This window comes from Xyrauchen texanus, chromosome 4 (assembly GCF_025860055.1).
Source record: "Xyrauchen texanus isolate HMW12.3.18 chromosome 4, RBS_HiC_50CHRs, whole genome shotgun sequence".
In the NCBI taxonomy this organism is placed as follows: Eukaryota; Metazoa; Chordata; class Actinopteri; order Cypriniformes; family Catostomidae; genus Xyrauchen; species Xyrauchen texanus.
This window is the reverse complement of record NC_068279.1, coordinates 46547416-46572485: the sequence shown is the minus strand read 5'-3', so window position 1 is coordinate 46572485 and position 25070 is coordinate 46547416. Positions and strand designations below refer to the sequence as shown.

At 39.4% G+C, this 25070-nt stretch overlaps 1 protein-coding gene across 1 annotated transcript in view; it reads left to right on the top strand.

The window, feature by feature from the left end:
- LOC127634225 (atrial natriuretic peptide receptor 2-like) overlaps window positions 1–25070 on the top strand; it is an 83684-nt gene that overhangs the window by 20649 nt on the left and 37965 nt on the right. The window contains exons 5-12 of the mRNA XM_052113685.1: window positions 5578–5672; window positions 6268–6391; window positions 7096–7180; window positions 13717–13837; window positions 15287–15361; window positions 17023–17100; window positions 23553–23657; window positions 23961–24032. Coding sequence (XP_051969645.1) covers window positions 5578–5672; window positions 6268–6391; window positions 7096–7180; window positions 13717–13837; window positions 15287–15361; window positions 17023–17100; window positions 23553–23657; window positions 23961–24032 — 755 coding nt within the window. The remainder of the gene's footprint in view (window positions 1–5577; window positions 5673–6267; window positions 6392–7095; window positions 7181–13716; window positions 13838–15286; window positions 15362–17022; window positions 17101–23552; window positions 23658–23960; window positions 24033–25070) is intronic.

Sequence of the window (25070 nt, the reverse complement as noted above, 5' to 3'; positions counted from 1 at the left end):
TTCCAGATAATGTGCAGCTCCGCCTCAACCCGGGCCCAGCTCTTAGCCCCAGCGTCGAGCGCCCCGCAGGAAGCGCACGCCCCCCGTGTCTCACGAACATCCTACAGGACCCCGAAGCCTCCCAAACATTCCTGAGACGGACGACCCAGAGATCGAGATGTTTGCTCTGGAGCTGGTAAGCAGTCCACTCCGTCCCCCGGAGGAGGACCGGGAGGAGAATCTTCAGTTCAGGTTGTTTTCTTTGCTGCACCCCCTTCGGGCTGCGGTACCCACATACTCAATACCAGAGCAATTTCCTCTTTCACTGGGCCAGCCGGTTCTGATGAGTCCAGAGGATGCCTTCATAGGACCTCCTCCTCAGTCACTAACCCCCCACTTCCGGGTGTTCGGAGCAAGGTTAGTGCTTCGAGTCTTCCCTCAGCACCCGAGCCTCGGGACGCGCTTTTACCTCCTGATGCCGTATTGCCTGTTCCGCCCTGCTGTGAAGCCCCGCCGGTCACGTCAAAAACGATCACCCCCTTAGTGCCCCTAGCATGGAGCTTGGATGCGTGGCTTTCACTTCACAACCCGTCACGCTGGCTGGCCAGAACCATACAACTCGGTTATGCGATCCAGTTCGCCAGGCCTGACGGCATCTGCTTTACCGCGTTGCACGGCGAAGATGCCAACACTTTGCGTGTGGAGATCGTGACCCTTTTACTCAGACACGATAGAGTTTGTCCCTCCAGCCGAGATGAAGAAGGGTTTCTACAGCCCTTACGTCATCGTACCCAAGAAAGGTGGTGGCTTACGACCAATATTTTCAACCGGGCCTTGCACAAACTCCCGTTCAAAATGCTCACGCAAAGTCACATCTTAACTTGCGTCCAGCATCAAGATTGGTTCTCACCGGTAGACCTGAAGGATGCGTACTTCCACGTCTCGATCTTGCCTCGACAGCAACTCTTTCTACGGATCGCGTTCGATGGCCAGGCGTATCGGTACAAGGTCCTCCCCTTCGGCATGTCCCTGTCCCCTCGCATCTATACGAAGGTCGCAGAGGCAGCCCATACTCAACTACCTCAATGACTGGCTCATCCTGGCCCACTCCCGAGAGTTACTATGCATCCCTAGGGACAGGGAGCTCAGGCACCACAGCCGCCTAGGGCTTCACCATCTCACCAATGAGCATGCGCAGTCAGTGTTGAAATGCTTCATCTTGTTCAAGCCAGTTCCTCTAAAACATTTCCAGAGGCTCCTGTGGCATATGGCGTCCTCCACGACGGTCATGCCGCTGGGGTTGATGCATATGAGACCGCTTCAGCACTGGCTCCAGTCTCAAGTCCTGAGATGGGCATGCTCCCCCGCCTGCCACCGTGTGTTCATCACCCCCGCCTGCCACAAGACTTTCAAACCCTGAACAGACAGGTTTTCTACGGACAGGAGTCCCTTTACAGCAGGTGTCCCAACGCATATGTTCACCACAGATGGAGTTGGAGCACCGTGTGCAACGGGCATGCAGCCGCTGGAAAGGGCCCCCGCTGCATTGGCACATCAACTGCCTAGAGTTGCTTGCTGTATTTCTTGTCCTTCTTAGATTCCCGCCATCTCCTCCTTTGGAGCCAGCAGTGACTCAAGACTCTGGTCCCAGTGACTCAAGTTGCTGTACGCCACTCACATCTCATGCCCAGAGAGTGGAGGCTTCACCCCCAGTCGGGCTGCGCAGGTACGCATTTCCCCCAGTTAGCCTTCTTGCACGGGTGCTGTGCAAGGTCAGGGAGGATGAGGAACAAGTCATTCTGGTGGCCCCCAATTGGCCGACTCAGACTTGGTTCTCGGATCTTGTGCTCCTCATGACAGCCCCTCCCTGGCGAATTCCCCTGAGGAAGGACCGTCTTTCTCAGGGACGGGGCACCCTCTGGCATCCGCGCCCAGACCTCTGGAACCTCCACGTCTGGCCCCTGGATGGGATGTGGAAGATCTAAGTGATCTAACCACCTGCTGTCGTAGACACAATCATCCAAGCCAGAGCTCCCTCTAACAGGCAACTTTACACCCTAAAGTGGCGCTTGTTCGGGAATTGGTGTTCTTCCCGGTCTGAAGACCTACAGAGATGCGCAGTGCGCTCATTCCTGCAGGAGAGGCTGGAGGGGAGGCTGTCCCCCTCCACCTTGAAGGTGTATGTCGCCGCTATCACAGCCCATCACAACGCAGTAGATGGCAAGTCTTAGAATGAGCACGACTTGATTATCATGTTCCTTAGATGCCCCGGAGGTTGAACCTTTCCCGGCCAAGCCTGTTCCCCTCATGGGATCTCTCAGAGATCAACCTTCGAGCTGTTAGAATCAGTTGAGCTCAAGGCCCTCTCCCTGAAGACTGCCCTCCTGATTGCGCTCGCTTCCATCAAGAGGGTCGGGGGCCTGCAAGCGTTCTCTGTCAGCGACACTTGCCTGGATTTCGGTCCGGCAGACACTCGCGTCCTCTTAAGACCGTGACCGGGCTACGTGCCCAAGGTTCCTACGACTCCCTTCAGAGACCAGGTAGTGAACCTGCAAGCGCTGCCCCGGGAGGAGGCAGACCCATCCCCTTCGTTGCTGTGTCCAGTGCGTGCCCTGCGTACTTATGTGGACCGCACGCAGAGCTTTAGACGTTCTGAGCAGCTCTTTGTCTGCTTTGGTGGACAGCGGAAAGGGAACGCTGTCTCCAAACAGAGGCTTTCTCACTGGGTAGTTAATGCCATAGCATTGGCCTATCACACCCAGGCTGTGCCCGCCCCCTTGCGGGTCCGAGCACACTTGACAAGAAGTGTGTCATCCTCGTGGGCACGTGCCAAAGGCACCTCCCTATCAGACATATGCAGAGCAGCGGGTTGGGAAACACCCAATACCGGGTCGAGTCGGTTTCATCCTGTGTTCTCTCAGGTCCGAGCCGGTAGAACTCTGCAACGTGGTAACAACTGACCAGGTGTACCGCTTGCATCTAGCGCCTTTCCCCTCCACTGAGGCTATACCTTTGTCAAAATATAACAGTTTCTTTTACTCGTGTAAAATCCTGAAACAAATTTGTAAAGGTGATGTGTGTAATTATTAGGGCCGGGACTCGATTACAAAAATTTATCTAATTAATTAGAGGCTTTGTAATTAATTAATCGAAATGAATCGCATTTTAATTGCAGAAATATTTGACCTGAGAACAGTGAGAAGTAATTTTTTTCACATGGATTTTTAGTATACCATTGAATAATGACTGAATACATAAGCTTAAGCAACAAAATATTGTTTATTTTTGTTCAACCAAGTCCAGCAGACCAGTGCAATTTTTGCCATTAAGTGTAGCAATAGCATATTTAGAAATATAGTACATTTCAGAAATTCAGGTAGCCTATAGGTAGGTAGACCTTCTGTAAACTATGTTTTTTTTAAGTAAAACACAATACTTTCAAGTACATTCAGAACATTGGAAACCCTGACTATTAGAAAACATCTCTCTGTTACTTCAGAGGCCATAACAGACTAAGTCCAACTCTCAATAACCTTGGCCAAAACAATAAAGAGTTCAACATAAAGTGCCAGTTGCACCAACAACATAATATATAGTTCATAGGAGTTGGGCTAACGTCCACGCTAGCTGCTATATGTTTTGCGTTGAGGTGATACTTGAGGCTCGATGTGCTGGGGTGATATGCGAATTCCTTGTTGCATAGCTTGCACACAACCATGCTCTTATCGACGCTTCCATCCGTTCGTTTTTGTAACAAAATTTCCCATCCATGGGGCCAACCAAAGCGGTCTCGTCAGCTTCTTCGTTCATGTTCACTGTGGTTTGTTGTTGTCTGAAGTCATGAACGGTAGTTGGTGCTCCAGTATAATCGGTCCACCGAAACTCAGTGAGAAACGTTCCGCGGTGCAAAAATAAGTGTGATTAAAATGCGTAAAAAATGTTTAACGTGTTATTTTTTGTGTAATTAATTAATCTTAATTAACGCGTTAAAGTCTGTAATTAATTAATCTTAATTAACGCGTTATAGTCCCGGCTCTAGTAATTATGAATACTTTAAACTATTTCGGTAAAGGGGCCACATCGGGCTGTAAGTAGTGCATGGGAGGTGGTGCACATTGTATTGCTTTTGCGATACAATGTTCTGCATTGATTTGGTTTCTGTAGCTTTTAAGCCCAGAAATAGTTATGTACTCAATTTTCTGAAGTGTATCTGTGACTAATGGGACTATTCTGCAATTAACAAAAGTATTATATTGCTCTACAAAGATGGATACGTTTCTGTCAGGCATTAAAAAACTGAATAAAGGCAGAGATTATACATTTATTTTGCCATCTCTACTTCCCTGTTAATTTATTATTCAGTTTTAATAATAATAATAAAAAAGAGAAATTTATAGAACTTTTAATGTTTGTCGCAAAGCGGGCGAGTTTGCTTGTTTTTTTTCTAAAACTTTACACATTTACATGCTAAAAGAGTCATTGGTTGCCAGATTGCACAAAATAAGGGGGATGTAGGGAACTACATGATGTCTTTTGGGGCGTTGGGGGAGGATACGTGCAGTCTGATGCACCTGCTATTAAGCACTCAGCAGCTTGCTTGCACCTGAATCAGCAGTTCACATAACACGGTTCAGCTGTTGTGGCGTTTTTCTATAGGGACCCCTAGTGTCACAACATCGACACAACATTGAGTGAATGACAGAAGGGGAAAGTCTCGGTTATTGTCGTAACCTCCGTTCTCTGATGGAGGAAACGAGACATTGTGTCCCTCTTGCCACAACGCTGTACTAGCCGCAGAAATGCCTGGGACCTTGTCTCGACTCTTCAGCACAAAACCTGAATGAGAGTGGGCATTCCTTCTCATTTTATACCCGTATGTCCAGAGGAGTGGCATGCAAATTCCACTCGCCAATTCACATTGACCTTTTTTCAAAGAATGAAGTGTTTCGGGGCTCTCAAGAGCGACTCCTAATGTCACTACATCGACACATACGTCTCATTCGCTCCATCAGGGAACGGAGGTTATGAGAGTAACGGAGACGTTATATTTCATGTCTTCTGAATCCATAGGATAGGCTTTTATGATCTTGCCCTCTCCCCAAAGCTTACATTTGTGCCCAGAATAAACTTTTTAACTTTTAAACTTTTTTAAACCACAGATCCTTGATTTTTTGGCACAAAAATTGACCGCAAAAGATTTGCCAAAACATGGATAGCACTAACATCACAATGTTGCGCTTTAGGTTGCCAGTAGGTACCTATAGTTTATTGCAATTATTTTTTGCCTGTTTGTATTTGATTAATTCTTGGGTGTAATTTTCGTTTAAATGATCAGAAGGTAATATGGAACAGGTTGTTTGTCAAATATGTTATCACATCACATTTATTAAAAAGCTTAGCAGATAATACGAGTTCAACTGAAAAGTGTTGTCAGTATGTTTCTTGCCTAGGGTGCTAACATAGTCTAGCCCTGCCCTGAGCTATTCTGTTTTCTCCTGGGTCATACTTTTTTTTTTTGTGCTTTTTATTTTATAGCTTTGAAAGCAATCCTCAGATTAAACAGTTTATTTGATTCCTGTTGATGTTTGTTCATCTCAGGGGTGACCGGCCTTGTTAGCACAGACTGGAACAATGCCAGATACACAGACTTCAGGCTTTGGGGAATGACTAACCTGAAAACTGGACAATATGCAGTAAGTATAGTTCATCCCCCTCATGAATACCCAATACCTTCTCAGGATTTCATGCATTAATAGGGAAGACCAAGTACAGTTGTAACACTTTTTGCCTTTTTCTATACAGCACAAATACTAACCAAAATAAACATGCAGTTTTTTTCACATGAGATGCCTTTTTCTGTCTGTCTGCATACATTGTTCCCATTTTCCACAATTGTGTGAAGACAAGGAGCACATTTGTTACAACTGTCTTCATGCCGAGCACTGTTGTAACACTCATTTGTCATGTGCTAAATAAGGCACTAAGTGCAATATAGTGACACATTTTACTCTCCGTTATCGTTTTTAAATATTTCCAATGTTTGTATATGTGTCAGTACTAATACATCAGTGTGTCCCTATGTATAATGTACAGTATATCTGTATCTAATTGACTTTCTACCAATTTATTCATTCATTTATTTGTCTTGCTTATCTAAGCTTTCTAATACTTTACATGATTTCTTTTACATTATTTGAGATAAAAGTGTTGAATTGAGTTTGGCTAATGCACTCAAGCTAACGGCAACACATTGTTTTTTTCCCCTTAAATCAAAATTTCTCATTACAGATTGTTGGTCACTACAATGGGACAAGTAAAGAAATCTTGTGGTCACCAACAGAGAAGATTCATTGGCCCAAGGGTTTCCCACCTCTGGACTACCCTCCATGTGGATTCTCACCATGCAAGGAAGGTAGGGACGTTTCTTTCTTGTTAGTGTAACCTTACAAATTCAATTTGTTGGTTTTCATTTGTCAAATGGACATTTCATCCAGTGAAAGAAATTAACTTTTCCATTAAGGGTCAGTAATGGATTTCCAGGGTGATTTTTATCTTTATATTTAAATGCTTCAATTTAATTAATGAATTTTAGACAATTATCAGTCTGAATAATAAGGTCTGTTTCTAATAAAATCACATAAAAATTACAAGAATTAGCTGTAAATAACGGCACAAAATATCACAACTCTATAAACACGTTGCAAAATACATTTAAATAATTGGCTCATCTCATGGTTAGATTTACAGCTCACTGCCCTCTCTTGTCATAGTAGATCATTTATTATTTATTATATTTCTGATTGTAGTATTTATTTATTTGAATCAAAGTCAACTTCATATTAGCTCCATATTCAACAAAACTGTCATCTTTGACAGTGAATACAGATATCTGACAGCTACTGGTCATTTCTGTGTCTGCAGTGGCACTAAAACCATTGTAAACAAATAACAAGCCTAGAACATAATTCTATACCAAGGCTTTCTGGCTTTAATTTAGCCATGAAATTTAAATATTAATTTGCAGCTAGTGTTGTTCTTTTCTTCTGTGGACTTTGGGTGCAAAAGCTGTTCAGTAATTCAAATCAGTTTTGTATAAATGTTACTTTAATTTTACAGATCACCTTCCTGTGCTTGGAATAGTAGCAGTCGGATCTGGACTGGCCCTCATTATTTTCGGAATATCCAGTTTTCTGATCTACAGGTAAGCTTATAAACATTACAAACATTACATTTAGTCTTTCATATAAAAGGAAATGTGTGGAATACCCAAGAGTTCATCATAAGAAGACCTGCTGGAACCTGCAGCTCTGGGTTTTTTTTCCCCCTCAAGACTTACAAGAAAAGCTTCTATAGGTATCAGAGTAGAATTTACATGATTGTTGCCAGAGCAACCACTAAGCAGGCATTCCTGTGAAATCAAGAAAATGTTTCTGTTTTCAAGGCAAGTGTGGATTTTCTAAATATCACACTGTTCATTTCGCTTGATCAGCTAGATAGTAGTATTATTATCAGAATGCTAAAGTATTAAATGGTGATGTATAAGACACTAATGCCTATTATTAATATAATAATTCTATATTGCAATATACAAACTATTATTATTAAACAATTGTATATGTGTAATGCAAGTACAAAAAATGTTTATTTTTATGTCATGATAAAATATAAACACAACTAAGATAGAAAATAAATAAATAATTGGGCTAAACAATAAGGATTTTTATATTTATTTGTTCAGTGCATCAGGTTTTGTTTTTCAGATTTCTACTTCTCCAAAATTCTTTCAACATTTTTCAACATTTTCAGCAGCCCTGACACAAATATGTTTTTATTATTAAATAGTTGATGGATGATAAATTAATTCTTTTAGGCAACATATTTTTATACAGTATGTGTAAAAATCGTATTTTACCTTAAACGTTATTCATTAGTTATTTTCTTTTCTTTTAGTTTTTAGATACTTTTAAGATTTTGTCAGAAGTCACTCTCACAATTCTGATTAAACCTTATCTATGTTAGCTAGCTAAATAAATTTACCATGATGAAAAATCAACACAATTGCAACAACAAAGTTCTGTTTTTTGCCAATAAATAAATATTTACATTTGCAAAGTATTAAAACACATCTACATGATCGACAAACATAAGACAGGGCCTGATTTTAACAGGACAATCAACTAGCCCCAAACTCTTTCACACTGGGCCGGGGCCACCAGCCCTTCCTCACTGTTGAACCCTGAATAATAAATAAGATAATAATCGAAATATGTGTAAAAATAATTAACTCGAGTCTTGCAAGTCTGGTAAAACACAGTCTATATATATTTTTTAAAATTTTCATCTTTTTTATATAAAATCGGAGAAAATACTACTGAATAGTCTCGTGGAAAAAGGAATAGTAGAAGCTGGCTCACAGGTTATATAAATGGACTTATGACCAGTATAGTCAACACTTTGAGACAAACATTTATGTTAGCTCCTCGTGCCTACTAGAATAAATATTGCAGTTGCAGTGTAGGTTGACTTATTCTTGGACTTGTCATTCTATCAGGAAGAGTTGAGTGACATTTATTTGATGAATATAAAACAGAAAATGAATGTCTCTCTTTGGCGTAAGCCCCGTCTGGCGGTCCAAAGAAGTTGTACTCTGAACTGTCATATCCTGCCGAAGATAGGAGACAGGGGCAAGGAGCCTACCCTCGTGCAGGATGGGACTCTACTGGTGGTGGTGGGGTGGTGGAGGTTGCCGTGTTAGCACACTGAAACAGCAATGTGATAGATTGTGAGCAGACTTATAAAGCGATGGCTTACATGTGATTGGCTAAGAGTTACCTAGCTTATGGCTTGATGATGTACAGCTGCTAGTCTTCCCGCTAGATCTATGCTGCACTTATATTTCTCTCTCATTGGTTTATAAATTTGTCCCTAAAATGAAATTTTTGAAAAAAATAAAAAAAAAAATAAAAAACACTTTAGGAATCATTTAAATAATCCTAATATCCCAGTAGATACAAAATAAAGTAATAGCAAGAATTCAAGCTGATCAGCAATGGGGAAAGTTTATCCAAAATTGAAAATTCTGTTATAATTTTCTCACTTTCACTTTCATGTAAAATGTTTGGAAGGAACAGTTACTTTCATTTAGGGTTTGAAAAGGGGTTAGACCTTATGCTTAGATTTAAGTTTAGGGGTTAAACTTATGAAACATTGTTTATTTACATTAAAAATATGATTTTTATTTGCACAGAAAACACGTACAATTTCATATGATTTTGCCATCTCATATTATTATAATTATGATGTGTCATGAGACAAGTCCGGTACTACAATGTAGTCTTTAGGGGGGCATTTTGACCTTTAGGATAGGCATAGATAGGTAAAAATTTTCATTACAAATTATAATAAAAACATACAAAATTGGCATGAATTTCAAAATGTTTTAGTATTTGGTAGGCCCTTTGCCCATTCTTTGCTTTAATAATAGCATGCACTCAAGCTCCAAGCAGCACAACCCAATGATCCATGTTATCCAGATCTGTCAATTTTCCAAAGAGAATCTTGTGGGTTTCAGTGGAAGAAAGGAAATTATCTTTTGTCCAAAGAAGTGAATGTCACTAAAGTCCTTCTATATTATTAATGACCTAGAAATCTTAAATATTTATTTTAGAACATTTTTGTTCAGAACTTTTTAATCTTTAAAGTTCCAGGTTTAAATGAAAACAAAACTGTATTTGTATCACTTAGATTATGAAGCACAGGGTGCTTTATATACATACTATACTTTTTATGTGTTAGATAAAACCTTCAGGAGGCTTTCTCACAAAGGCTATATAAATAGATCTTGTGGTTAATCCCTTACTGAGGGCCTTTAAAAAAAGCTAACAATACAATATATGCACTTGTAGTAAGCCACTTTGGATAGAAAGCATCTCCCAAGAAGTTCTATGGAAAATATTTATATTTATAAGTGCTAACACTGCACACTCTGACCACATCAAATAAGGAGCAATGCCAGCAAGCTTTCAAAAGAGAAATACGCAGTTTAGTCTATTGTTCTTTAGTTTACTAAATGCTTCCTCACAACTCATCCAACCACTTTCTAATCAACCACATTCCCTTAAGTCGACTTGTCATGGAATTTCAGCATTTTAGAACAAGGATTTTCCATTTCCATTTCCATTTATTCATTTAGCAGCCTCTTTTATCCAAAGCGACTTACAAATGAGGAGAACAATAGAAGTGATTCATCCAACAGAGGGGACAACAATATTATAAGTGCTGTAATACAAGTCTCACATAGCTTAGAGCAGTACACATAGTAAGGAAAGTTTTTTTAAATGTAATTTTTGTTTTTACAGAAAATCCATTGGTATGAATGGGTTAGGTGTTCATGAAATTCACATCATTAGCTGTTTTTTGAAAGAACCTAAAGACACAGCCGCTCGTGTGGAATTAGGCAAGTCATTCCACCAGCAGGGAACAGTTAAGATAAAGGTCCAGGACAGTGATTTTGTGCCTCTATGAGATGGCACCACGAGGCAGCATTCTTCTGCAGAACGCAGGCTTCTGGAGGGCAAACAAGTCTAAAAGTTTAGCGTGGGGTGTGGAACTAGTGGTTGTTCTGTAAGCAAGAATCAGTACCTTGAACTTAAAACGAGCAAACATTGGCAGCCAGTGCAATTTGAAGAGGAGAGGCATGACGTGCGCTCTCTTGGGCTTGTTGAAGACCATTCTCGCTGCCGCATTCTGGATCAATTGCAGAAGTTTGACAGTGCATGCTGGAAGGCCTGCCAGAAGAACATTGCAGTAGTCCAGCCTGGATAGAACAAGAGCTTGGACGAGGAGTGGTGATCTTCCTAATGTTGTACAAGGCAAATCTGCATGATCGGGCAGTCCTTGCGATGTGGTCTGTGAAGCCTGATCGTCAAACACAACTCCAAGATTTCTGGCTGTCCTGGACAGTGGTGGTAATCTTTCATCCAACACAAAATGTCTACTAGGCAGGCTGAGATCCGGGCGACTACCGTCGGATCATCAGGCTGGAATGAGAGGTAGAGTTATGTGTTATCAGCATAGCAGTGATAGAAAAAGCCATGCGCCTGGATGACAGTTCCGAGTGATAACATGCATATGGAGAAGAGGAGCGGTCCAAGCACTGAACCCCGAGGCACCCTTTGGCAAACAGCTGAGCATACATTTTTGATGCTGGCTCTTTAATATAAAGACCCTGCTGAGGTTTTTTCCACCTCTCTGGGTCCAAAATCTGGTCTACAAAAACAAATAATGGTGCTTGTTTTGGGGCTTACCAGAGTGACTCTAAAGTCGAGTGAAAAACCCTGTTGAAATGCAGATGCTGCAGTAGTAACACTGCCATCTGGAAGTATTTTACACCTTTTACATTGTAGCGGAATGTGTGGGGGTTTCGCATTCTTTTTAACAGCATTGAAAACTAAAAGGTTTGTTCATCCAAAAATAAAAATTCTGTAAAAATTTAAAATTTGCTGACCTATATGTCATTCCAAACCTGTAGGACTTTCCTTCATTCACCATAGAGCACAAAAGGAGATGTAAGGCAGTATGTCAGCCTATATGCCCATTCACTTGCAATGCATTTTTTTCCCATTCTGACTAACATCTCTTTTTGTGTTCCACAGAATAAAAGCTAGTAATTCAGTTTGGAACAACAGAATGATGGCAGAATTAAAATTTTGAGTGAAATATCCCTTTGAAATATTTGAATCTCTTCATTGATATACTCCTTTTGCAACTCTCCTTTAACATCCCTGAAACATGTGGAGTTTCTGATGTGTACAAAACATAAGCAATCGTTTTCTGCAAATGGAAGCTGTTGAGAAATAGCAGGTCCTCAGAGAGCTCGTCCAGATGTGTTGATTAACTTGGACGCTACCCATGTATTTATCCACATGGTTGGCTGCACTGCTCGGTTTACTTACGTGTAAAAATAATATGCTGGAAAGGGCACAACATCAGTGACCCTGAGATTGCTCACATTTTATCGCCCCATCCGACTTTAACTCAGTCTGCTGCAAAAATTGTTTCCACCTTAGTTTAATCTTACATGTAGATGCACTTATTGTGTAAGGGTTATTTAAACTAACTGTGCAAAATTAAACAGCATTGCCAAAACATTTTAGAGGTGTTTGCTAAGGCAAGCAGCACTGTTACTTTTGCTCATATTAAGACCTCTAACCCTTTAAACGTTGGAGCTAATTCATCCCACGATCATACGACTGGTTGAGGAGAAGTGTGCTATTATTTTTCTAAGCGATCAGATGTACGCATTTTGCCTGGCGGATGAAGAAAGAGAAGAAAAAGCCATATCTAAGGACCTAATAGAGTCTTGGTGGTGGGCCTTTTGACTTTGGTCAGTAAGCGACCACCCAGAACAACCTAGCAAACACATAGAAATGCATTAACAACCACTCAGGGCAATATGATGATCCAATGATGGAGAAGAGCATTATAAACTGGCATATACTGTATCCAGATGCGTTGATTCAGGTGTCTCGATCAAATTAGTAAGATGATGCTGTACTGTGACAGGCATATCAGGTCGTGGTTGTCTGCAGTATCCTCCACTATATAGTGCTCATGATCTGCCCACAAGATCAGAATTGCACATACAAATTGTGTTTAGCAGCAATTTTGTGGGCACGTTTATGCTGTTGCCTGATCTGCATAATTAATTTAGTGAACCGGGTGCTAAACCAGCACAAGTGCTAATAATCAGACTTTCTTGCAAGTCAGTCCACTTTCGCCATCTTTGGAATACTCTCGGAAGGCTGTTTCCAGTCATAACATTGCAGCTCCTATCTTCTTGAATGGGGGAAGACCGAAATCTAAAGCAATACTGGAATCCTAAATTGGACTTCTTTACCTCATATTACACTAAAAACACAATTTTCCCGGCTTGTATAGCTAATGCTTATGTGTGTTCTCGAGCTGATTGACAGGTGATGTCTGTATCTAAAAGGTGATTGGCTCTTTTACCTGTAAGGTGCGACTTCCTTTCTACATCCGTTTAATGTTGGGTAGAAGAGATCCTTGGTTGGGTGTTCCAGTTACTCCCATTCATTTTAATAGAAGTGGCCCGTCACTGCTAAATAGTCTCTGAATTTATTCTTAGTAAATTTCCATACAGACTTAGTAAAATTGACATGACCGTTATTTGATTATATTATTAAAATTCTATGAATTAGTATTATAATGTCTCTTTTGGCGCCAGCCCCGCCTCGCCACTCAAACCATCAGATTCCGATGAGATTGCCACTCAAACCATCAGTTTGTCTCCTCGTCCCCCAGTGGCAGGGGACGAGGAGACAAACGCCGTGTAGGACAGGACTCAACTGGTGGCGGTGGGGAGGTGGAGGTTGCCGTGTTGACACACTGAAATGCAAGTGGTATATTGTAGGCAGACTTTTAAAGCAATGGCTGATGTATGATTGGCTAGGAGCTAACTAAATATTGGTGTGAGGATGTACAGCTGCGAGTCTCCCTAGAAGTACGCTTACTCTTACATTGAGAGTGGGCAATCACCTAGAAAGTACTCATAACACCCTAGTAACCACATAGCAACCACTCAGAACATAGAGTTTTGCATGTGCATGTACCACACACACATTTTTTTTTTTCTCAGAAAAAAAGTGTTGCTAAAACAGTATTTTTCTCTTTGCATTGTTGTCAGTGGCTTTAATTGGATCACATGCTCTTTTCTAGGAAACTGAAGTTGGAGAAGGAGTTAGCTGGAATGCTTTGGAGGATACGGTGGGAGGAGCTGCAGTTTGAAAGCCCCAACAAATATCACAAATGCGCAGGCAGCCGTCTCACTCTCTCACAGGTAAAAATAATTTTGGTATTCTCATATCTGGGATCAAGCTGCATAAAAATGATGTGTTTTCCAGTTGGCTACATTGAAACCTGATCTGAATTTAAAAATGGCAGGGATCATGTATTTTAAAGACAAACTGTCTCTGGGTGTCTCTTTGCGTATAAACAACGTAGAATAAATGAGGGTTCTTCCTGTGTCAAACCATGTTCATATGGTTTTGATTTATCTCATTAAAATGCCTTCTCTGACTTGGCTGTAATACCTGGCACTTTTGGCCATGGCCATGTCCAATTAAAAAGGCATTCCTTGGGAATTACAATGATGGCTCAGTCTGGGTATATATATATATATATATATATATATATATATATATATATATATATATTTCAAACCGATTGTTTAAGGAACCCACTGCATTTTTAGATGACTAACTATTGTTCAAATAACCTCAAGCCTGGCTGCCTGGCCTTCTACCTCGTGCCGACCTCTTGTGTATCATGTTCTGCTCTGGATTAGCAGACTTATTCTTTTCCTTGTAAACACACACAAATGCATAGACATAAACAGTGGTTGTTATTACTTTTTTGGCCTCATACATGGAACATACATATTTAAGGCCAGTGAATTTTCCAGGCTGCAGCATATATTATTGCACACTTTGAAATCGCTTTCCAAAGTGTTCCACGTCACTATGTTGATTGTATGATTCATTCTACTCCTCTCATGTTATTGAAACAAAGCTTTTAATGCTTTCTACTCCTCTTACAACTATTTATTCAATGATTCAAATGCAACTTCATATATCAAATCTTTTTGGTATCATTTAGTAATCTAAAAATGCAATGGGTTCCTTAAGTCAGACCACATTAAAAATCTCAGATTAAACCTTTAAATAAACACTGATTTTGCACAGACATGCCAGTTTAAGTGTATGCTGTTTTCAAAGCAATAGAATGGCACACCAAATACAAAAACATTCTTAAATGATGTCCGGGCATTTTGTTCATGTCTATTAGCTTTGAGGTCATCTATATGCTACAACCCCAATTCCGAAAAAGTTTTGACAGCATGGAAAATGCTAATAAAAACAAAAAGGAGTGATTTATCAATTCTATTCACCCTGTGCTATATTGAAAGCACTTCAAAAACACATTATTTGATGTTTTACCTTGTAATGTATTTTTTTTATAATTTTGTTTTAAATACACTAATTTCAAATCAGATGATTGCAACACGCTCCAAATCGATGGAACAGTCGAGTGTTTACCACAGTGTAACATCACCATTTCTTGTAATAACACTTCGTAAGCATTTGGGCACTGATGACACAAGTTTGTTAAGTTTAGCTAGTGGAATTTTCCCATAAAGAATGCCACTGTATATGAATCTGTTCCTTTTAAATGTACACAAGCTATTTTGTCTTGAATGGTTGTTAGTATCTCTGCCTTCTGTTTCCAGAGAGGTTCCAGCTATGGCTCCTTGATAACAGCTCATGGAAAATATCAGTTATTTGCAAAAACAGGCTATTTTAAGGTGAGTTCTTGTGAAATTATCCCTCCCGCCGCTGCACACCCACACACGTTTATTCACTGGAGAAACGCAGAGAGAGTGGGTGCACTACCAATCCAGTGTGTTGCTTATAGATCAGCACTGTGGCTCCTCAAGTCAGTCGGCATTGCTATGTGTGCTACGCTACGATAATTGGATCACAGATCTCAATGTGCCAAACGTATAAGCTGAAGAGATTTTGTCGTGTGCATGTTTTGTATTCTTTAAACAGTTGAATTTATTGCTACTTTTTTGTCTAATTTAGCTTTATGACACCTTTGTTGATGTGTTGATCTGTTTCAAACCATATGAGCTGCTTCGTTGTCCACTGTTAGACATACTATGGCAATTCGGTGACAAGAGGTCGAAAGTTCTGCTGCTGATATCGGTCTCTATTTACGGAAATTCAAACCACTGCCCCAGTGGCCGAAGCCGGAAATGTCGTTGACCAGATTTTAGGTGAAACATCCACAGGGTGGCTAAAAAGCGAGTTGTAGGTTTAGTTGTAAATTATGTTATACATTTATTATGTTACATCCTAACACAAACCCTAAACCTAAACATGAGTGAAGAAAACTTTTAATTTTAAAACTAAAATACAACCTCCAAGTCATGCTCACTATTGTTTATGAACAATTGAACGCAACTACTTCCTGGTTTCTACATCTTGATGAAATCTTTCCTCTTGATCGGGTTTAATTTATATTTTGAATCAGACTCAGATTTTTAACCCCACAATATGTGTTTATGTTAGGTTTACGGTTAGGGACTTCATATAAATAGAATAGTCTACTCCTCTCTCACTGTTGCTTGCATGCTAGTGATTACCCCTCAACGTAGGTTGCAGACCCCTGATCTAAACTTACCCTCGATAAGGGTTTGGTATATCACACAGGAAATGCTGCTTCCCATGGAAACCAGGAAGTAATTGTGTTCACATAAACAATTTTGAGGTTACTTTTTTGCTCTAATATTATGTGATTATATGGCGCTGTTTAAACAGCTTGTCACAGAGCTTGGTTTAGCAATCGTTATACAAAACATTTCACTGCAGAATACCTGGATTGACCAATCAGGAACAAGTATTCAAGAGAGCTGTGAAATAAGGCAGTGTAATTTAGCTGATTACTATTTGGAACGGTCTATGATGCCTAAAAATGCTGTCTAGCTTGGTAGCTCACTTGGTTTGTAACACAGCCTATATTTCTTAAGCAAAAAATATGTATTTGTTGGATCAACTCTAAGAGGACTTTAAGCATGAGGAACTGTTGAGTATGTTCAGTGGATAAACATTCAGTGTCACCTCATTGTCCCTCATTGTAAGCTGAAAAGAACACTAAGGCATCAAATGTCCACTGAGGCAGCTGAATGTTTCTGCTGTCATTGTGGTTGCAGACAAGGACAAATCAGTTTTCATGTTTTGAGTGCCATTTTTTCAGTGCCAGTTACTTTAGACCATCAGCACAAAGAGAGAATTACAGTTTGTTTACCTCACATCCACACATTGGAACAGTGGGAAATGTTATTGCTCCGACTTTTTTTACTGCTCAGGAGACTTATTGGAGTTACGTTTTGCTTTAGTTTGAACAACGTCTCAGATTTCTTTTCAGTTCTGATTCACTTTAACATGTTTTTATTCACAACAGGGCAACCTGGTGGCAATCAAACATGTGAACAAGAAACGGATCGAGCTGACAAGACAAGTGCTGTTTGAACTAAAGCATGTAAGAGAGGACGGGGGGTGGGGGGGGGGGTGTTTTTACATTTGTGTGCATGTGTCTGGGAGTAGAAGACAAGGTATGTGTGTTATGTGTGTGTTTAGACCATTGTTTATGACCCCAATGGACAGCCTCACTGCCTAAGGTGGTTAAAACACAACCTCCCCCTCTTCTTGCACACTTTTACACATAAAACATACAAACATTCTTAAGTGGGGGTGGGATGTCAATATTAGGCTTTGGAAAAAAGGGGGGCAGTGTGACTGAATTTTACAAGGTATTTCTAAAAGGGAGCTCTGACTTAAGAGATATTTTCATGTAATCTTTTGAAGGGATGTTAAAGATATAGAGTGGAAGGGGGAATCAAGAATGATACCTTGTGAATTTATGATGTGGCAACAGAAAAAGCATTTCAGAGATGCACAAAGTCAACATGTTATCAAAATTGACCCTACTTACCTTTTTGATACATGTTTCTGGTCTTATTGTGTGTATATTACTCATAAGAAAAGATACGTGTCTTTGTAATTTTTCATCAAAATGTAATTCTGAAACTACTTCCCTTTTTGGCGGACATCACCAATCCCTTTTATCTTTAACCTCTCTTCTCTAATCATCTTGCTCCATTTTGGTATGTGTAGCCCACTTTATTTTTAAGATCCAATCATTTCCGATGAATAAGTCCAATCCTAAATATTTTATGCATTGAATGTAATGTTTCTTTCTCAAATATGTCTCATTATGGTGGTAACATTGGATTGTGAATGTTGACTTTCATGTTGACGTTATAGATCCATTTTAAAGCTATTTCTTACTGCATTCTGCACTGTATATAAATCTTTTAACAGTATGCCTTATGCAAGGATAAGCATTTCAAACTGTGATATGCTACATTGTTTTCACATTACCTCTTGACTTGGCCATTTCTAGGTATAAGTGGCCCCCGCAAAGCAAGGTCATTTTTTAATGTATTTTTTATTATTATTATTAAGTATACTAAAAGCTGAGAGTAAGACTCAGGCAGCTGTTATGGCTTAATTAGACGGTTATAGGGGACCCCCTTGTGGCCTGAGAGGGAAGGGAAAATATAACTGCATAGAGAGAGTTGTAGCTAGATGTGCAGGCACGCACACCTACAAGTCTGAAACGAAAAAGAAAAGGGAAGAGGAGGAGAAATGCAGCCAGACCACTGGTAAGAAATGAACGTTAGCCAGCTACCTGGTTAGATTGTGTTTGTTTGTTGTAATGCATTAAACTGGAACAATTAGTTAGCTAACTTTTTGCATTTGTGTCCTGTTGTATATGGTTTTTTATTGTTATTTATAGTCATTTAGTGTTCATTTGTATAATTATTTATTGTTGTTTTATTTTTAATGCTCTGTTAATTTAATGTTCATTTTTGTGTTAACTGGGGGGCCTCCAAGTTGGATTTTGTTTAGGGCCCCCATATGCTCACAAACGGCTCTGCCTCATGACATTGCATGTTTATTTCAGCGAGTTGCGTCCAGAAATCATCTCAGAAATAAATTTAAAAACTATTTAGCATTTTAAAGCCATGTTTGCATAAAATGTCTTAAAGGAATGTTCCAAGTTCAATTCAAGTTAAGCTCAATTGATAGCCTTTGTGGAATAATGTTGATTACCACAAAACATTACTTAAAGTAAAAAGTAAAACAAATGGTTACAGTAAAGCATTTACATTGGAAGTGAAAAATGCACATTATGAAGAATGTGTTAACATGATTTAAAAGTGATACTATCACTACTATGGGAGATTCACAATAACGTTGCAACTTAAGCCTTTAGGATCATCTTACTGTAACTATCCTCGTTATATATTTTTGATGGAGTAACACCTGACTAACACCAAACCAGCAGGTATATCGCTCACTATAAAGTAGAACTTAAGTGCTTCATTATGGGAGCTGACGGTCCAAAGGTGCTGATCGCTTTGGCCAGTATGTCTGGGAGTTTGTCTTCTCAACATGGAAATAATGTGGAAATACTAACAAACACAACAGTTGTTTGTAACTTTGCTGAGGTGCCGAAATGTAATAACTATTGCAGAATTGAATTGAAGATACGATGGTAGCTATAGCAAGATGACGTTTCAGATGTATTGATACTAAATCAGAGTTTCATGAAAGTGATGCAAAAAATGCAATGTGAGTCGTAAGGGGCTCTCATGTAGCCTAAAGTTTTGTTACTTCAGCTGGAAACTGAACAAATGCTCACAGAACAAGATTTAAATGATGGGCATCAGCATTGACCATCATATTAATCTAAATATGAATAGATTGTCTGGTTAAGAGTTCAAGGCACTGTATGGGCTTGTAGCCTTACTGCCATTATGCAACATGCTCTTTGTTACTGCCTTGTAAAAAGACTATAGGCGAGCCGATTTGAACCAGCCATGGGTGGAAAGAAGAAGAGGAGGATGAAGAGAAAGAGAGAGGAAATCTCTCATTGCACACTCTTACTCTAATCTTCTTTGTTAACCATATTTTAATGATTTATTTAGGCATATTTATTTAAGTTTTAAACTGCACGGTCACATTACTCATATACACTCACCTAAAGGATTATTAGGAACACCATACTAATACTGTGTTTGACCCCCTTTCGCCTTCAGAACTGCCTTAATTCTACGTGCTGAAAGCATTCTTTAGAAATGTTGGCCCATATTGATAGGATAGCATCTTGCAGTTGATGGAGATTTGTGGGATGCACATCCAGGGCACGAAGCTCCCGTTCCACCACATCCCAAAGATGCTCTATTGGGTTGAGATCTGGTGACTTTGGGGGCCATTTTAGTACAGTGAACTCATTGTCATGTTCAAGTAACCAATTTGAAATGATTCGAGCTTTGTGACATGGTGCATTATCCTGCTGGAAGTAGCCATCAGAGGATGGGTACATGGTGGCCATAAAGGGATGGACATGGTCAGAAACAATGCTCAGGTAGGCCGTGGCATTTAAACGATGCCCAATTGGCACTAAGGGGCCTAAAGTATGCCAAGAAAACATCCCCCACACCATTACACCACCACCACCACCAGCCTGCACAGTGGTAACAAGGCATGATGGATCCATGTTCTCATTCTGTTTATGCCAAATTCTGACTCTACCATCTGAATGTCTCAACAGAAATCGAGACTCATCAGACCAGGCTACATTTTTCCAGTCTTCAACTGTCCAATTTTGGTGAGCTCTTGCAAATTGTAGCCTCTTTTTCCTATTTGTAGTGGAGATGAGTGGTACCCGGTGGGGTCTTCTGCTGTTGTAGCCCATCCGCCTCAAGGTTGTGCGTGTTGTGGCTTCACAACCTCGGTTGTAACGAGTGGTTATTTCAGGCAAAGTTGCTCTTCTATCAGCTTGAATCAGTCGGCCCATTCTCCTCTGACCTCTAGCATCAACAAGGCATTTTCGCCCACAGGACTGCCGCATACTGGATGTTTTTCCCTTTTCACACCATTCTTTGTAAACCCTAGAAATGGTTGTGCGTGAAAATCCCAATAACTGAGCAGATTGTGAAATACTCAAACCGGCCCGTCTGGCACCAACAACCATGCCACGCTCAAAATTGCTTAAATCACATTTCTTTCCCATTCTGACATTCAGTTTGGAGTTCAGGAGATTGTCTTGACCAGGACCACACCCCTAAATGCATTGAAGCAACTGCCATGTGATTGGTTGATTAGATAATTGCATTAATGAGAAATTGAACAGGTGTTCCTAATAATCCTTTAGGTGAGTGTATGTCTTAAATAATCTGTTTAATAAGAACATATTGTCTTTCTATTGCCATAACAATTATGCTTATCAAAGAAGGTTAATATAACGATACACTGTATTATGTGTCATGTAAATTTCGACCTATCACGTTGCATGCTCAGACTGCCTATTGATTTTATAGCATTTTTCAACACTTTTTTATCTTCTGAAATCATTTACAATGGCTTTCCAGTGATCAAAATAATACAATTTATAACTTTTTCCATTGTCTTTGATAAACTGTGAAAGATGCGAGAAAGATACGTTCACTGTAAGTTGCACTTAATGGACTTAAGATAGGTTCAAACCTCTCGTTAATTTACGAAAATCTTATGAACTACTTCGATAAAAATACTTTTGTGAAGTGCGCCTTAGAGATTAAGTACTACTTAAGTGCTACTAATTTTCTACTTAGTGCTTCGGGAAACCCAGTCCTTATCTGTTATACCCAATATTACAATCGCAATGCCAGTAAACTCTGTAAGCGATTTTATCACATTAAATCATGTTAACATGTATGATGTTTAAGACTTATGACTGTACTTTTTAAACATTGTGTATTTTAATGTTTATGGACAGGCCCCATTCACAATTTTTATGTTTTTTGTTTTAGATAAACATGGTACAAGTCCAAAATATTTTCTGTTTGAAAACTTTGGCAATATATTTGCACATTATGAGTTTTGCACATTTTGGCAAGTGCAGTAGGTCATCCGGGTATTTCATGCACACAGAAAATGTACTATGTATGCACAATACCGCAGAACTAGTAAGAGTAGTATTGTAGTGAGCTCTTTTCTGTCTATCATCTGAGCCCAATGCGATTCAGTGTTATCCTGAAAACCCCTTACATCCTCAAGAACTTCATAAGCTTCTCACAGCAGTCTTATCTGAAGCCCGAGTTTGTTTTGATGGCTTTATCCTGGGGGAAAGCACATAACACCAGCAGACTTAAGGCCAGTGCTTACTTGCCCAGCTTTGATAGGAAACGTGAGGGGCCGCACAGCAGCAGTCGGAAGTGGCCGGTCTGCAGACAGTGGCCTCAGGGGGTCTGATTAGCTGTCATGCCAGAACACATTAAAGGGCCAGACAGATGGGGGTTAGAATGCCTGTGGAAACTTAACTTCTTCTTTCCCAATGACTTTGCCCCCACAGTTATGTAGGTAAAAGGTTGTGCTAAGTTTAGGTGGTCTCACAACACCTCTGTGAGTGATGATGGTACACTCCCATTGACATGATCTGAAGAAATAGGGTTGGGATACCTTTAGAGAAAGGTCACTGATTTTGCTTTATGCTTATTAAATCAGTAAGCTACTGTATGTGAGACTGTGTGTGAGGGTATTTTACCCTTTGTAAAATCACTATAACGCACAGACTTGAGTGGCTTATTTATTTGATAAAATAGCGGCATCCATCAATATGATAAATACCAATGTTCAATAAACATATACACTCAGTGACCACTTTATTAGGTACACCTGCACACCTACATATTCATACAATTATCTAATCAGCCCATCATGTGGCAGCAGTGCAAAGCATAACATCACTCAGATACGGGACAGAAGCTTCAGTTAAAGTTCACATCAACCATCAGAATGGGGAAAAATGTGATCTCTGTGATTTGGAGCATGGCATGATTGTTGGTGCCAGATGGGCTGGTTTGACTATTTCTGTAACTGCTGATCTCCTGGGATTTTCACACAGTGAGTGGCAGTTCTGTGGAAGGAAATGCCTTGTTGATGAGAGAGGTCAACAGAGAATGGCCAGACTGGTTTGAGCTGGCAGAAAGGCTACGGCAACTCAGAAAACTGTTCTGTACATTTGATGCGAGCAGAATAGCATCTCATAATGTACAACACGTGGAACCTTGAGGTGGATGGGCTACAACAGCAGAAGACCACTTTGGGTACCACTTCTGTCAGCAAAGATCAGAAAGCTGATGCTGCAGTGAGCACAGGCTCAACAAAACTGAACAGTTAAAGACTGAAAAAACACAGCCTGGTCTGATGAATCTCTATTTTTGCTGAGGTACACAGATGGTAGTCCCAATGCAGCCTCACCTTTCTGTTTTTCCCCATTCTGATGGTTGATGTGAACATTAACTGAAGCTCCTGACCCGCATTTGTATGATTTTATGAATTGCACTGATGCAACACGATTGGCTGAATAAGTAGGTGTATATGTGTACCTAATAAAGTGGTTACTGAGTGTTATTATAGTATTATTAATAATAAAAAACTATTGTCTGTTATCATAACTACACAAGTCTGTGCTTGTCAAGAAAATAGCAACATTGTGCATTATTATAGAATGTGTGTTTAGTAATTTTACAATGACATTAAACACAGCTAATTTTTATAATGTGGATGTAACAATTCGGAATGGGTTTTTGGTTCATAATTGTTTTTTCTTTATTTCACAAAGAATATTATATTATATTATATTATTTGCCATAGTCACAGAGTTTTTTAATAATTAGAAATCAAACTAATCTGCGCCATCAAACAAGTTATAATTCAAAACTCATCATGCTGTTATTATAGATAAGATATGTGCGGTTATAAAAAATGAAAATAATAATAAATAAATAAAATAAAATATAATACCTCAAACTAATATCTTCACCATCATACAGGTTGTACTTTAGAACTCATCATTTTGTTGTTTTTTGTTCTTTATAGATGAGAGATGTTCAATTCAACCATCTGACAAGGTTTATTGGTGCTTGTATTGACCCACCAAACATCTGCATTGTGACAGAGTATTGCCCCAGGGGCAGTCTACAGGTGGGTTAGCAAATGATTTATGAAAGGATGACATTGTTATTGCTAATGTTGCAATGCATGCTGTTCTGATCATTTCTAGGAAGAAATTGGCAACTGTAGAAATTGTAGTAACTGAGTCTGGATTACATTGCTATTGCAATTCTGTAATTTCTGTGTTAATAACCTTGTTTGTTCAAGTTAACCTTGTTTGAGATAATGTCTTTTTTGCAATGTGTTCTGCAACAGTACAACAGGGTCACTTTTTTATTCTGTAAACAATTTCAGAGGTTTCAGAGTGTAAAATTCCAGTTTGCTCTTTTTCAGGACATCCTTGAAAATGAGAGCATCAACCTGGACTGGATGTTCCGTTACTCTCTGATCAATGACATTGTGAAGGTTTGTGAGAAAACGGATAACTTTTATAAATGTGTCTTCAAGAAAGTATGTGGACACTTAAGCCACACTTAAAAATAAACTAATGTCATTGCATTACATAATAAAATATCAAACCAAGTAGCGTGCATTTCTGAAAAAAAAGTTTGACTAAATATTTCACAATAAATGTGTGGTTTTGAAACAAAGAATACTATTCAAAAGGAATATTGTATCTGACACTTTCTGGTTGTCAAACGTCAGTGGAACATGTCCATGGTTAATGTGATGAACGACACCTGTGGTTACTTACTCTGCTAAGACACCTGTGTGAACTTGAGTGCATAAATGCACTAAAATCACCTTGGGATCAGTCGGTTAAAAGTAATTGCAGAAATGGCTCTTAAAAGTAAAGTTAGTCTTGAGGAAAGGTCAAGCATCATTTATGTGCAAATGCCACTTGGCTCAATGTATTATAATTTTATGCAATTCAATTTTGTGACTTTTTCTTCCGTTGAGCACAAAAGGAGATTTCAGGCAGAATGTTAGCATGAGTTACTTTTCACTGCAGTTTTGTTCCTGTGTATATAAGTGTGTAAAGTTGATTCAATTAGAGATCAATTTTTATTTTTTATTTATGAAACTCACAATTTGTTTAGGGGACTTAATATGGGACTTAATAATAAATTATTATTATTTTTATTTTTTTTGTGGAGCCCCATTAGTAAAAGAAAATTAACCTGCCTCAAAGATAGCACAACATTGATTTTTGGAAAAGATGCATGAAAATACTTTCACTCTAAATCCACCTTCCATTAATTTAAACCAAACTTCTGTTCTTTGTCAAAAGTACTTGAGAGTCCAGGCACATAAAGTCATTTGGCTTTTGCTGGGAACATTGGCCTGCAACGACAACAAAGTGAAATCTCCTTTAAATGCACAAAACATATTTTTTGATTTCAAATGTTTGTTGAAAATTGCTTATCAGTCTGAAAGAATTTAGTAGGCGAAGGCCACCTGAATTTATGATGGAGAGACTTGAATTGATGCTCCAAACAAAAT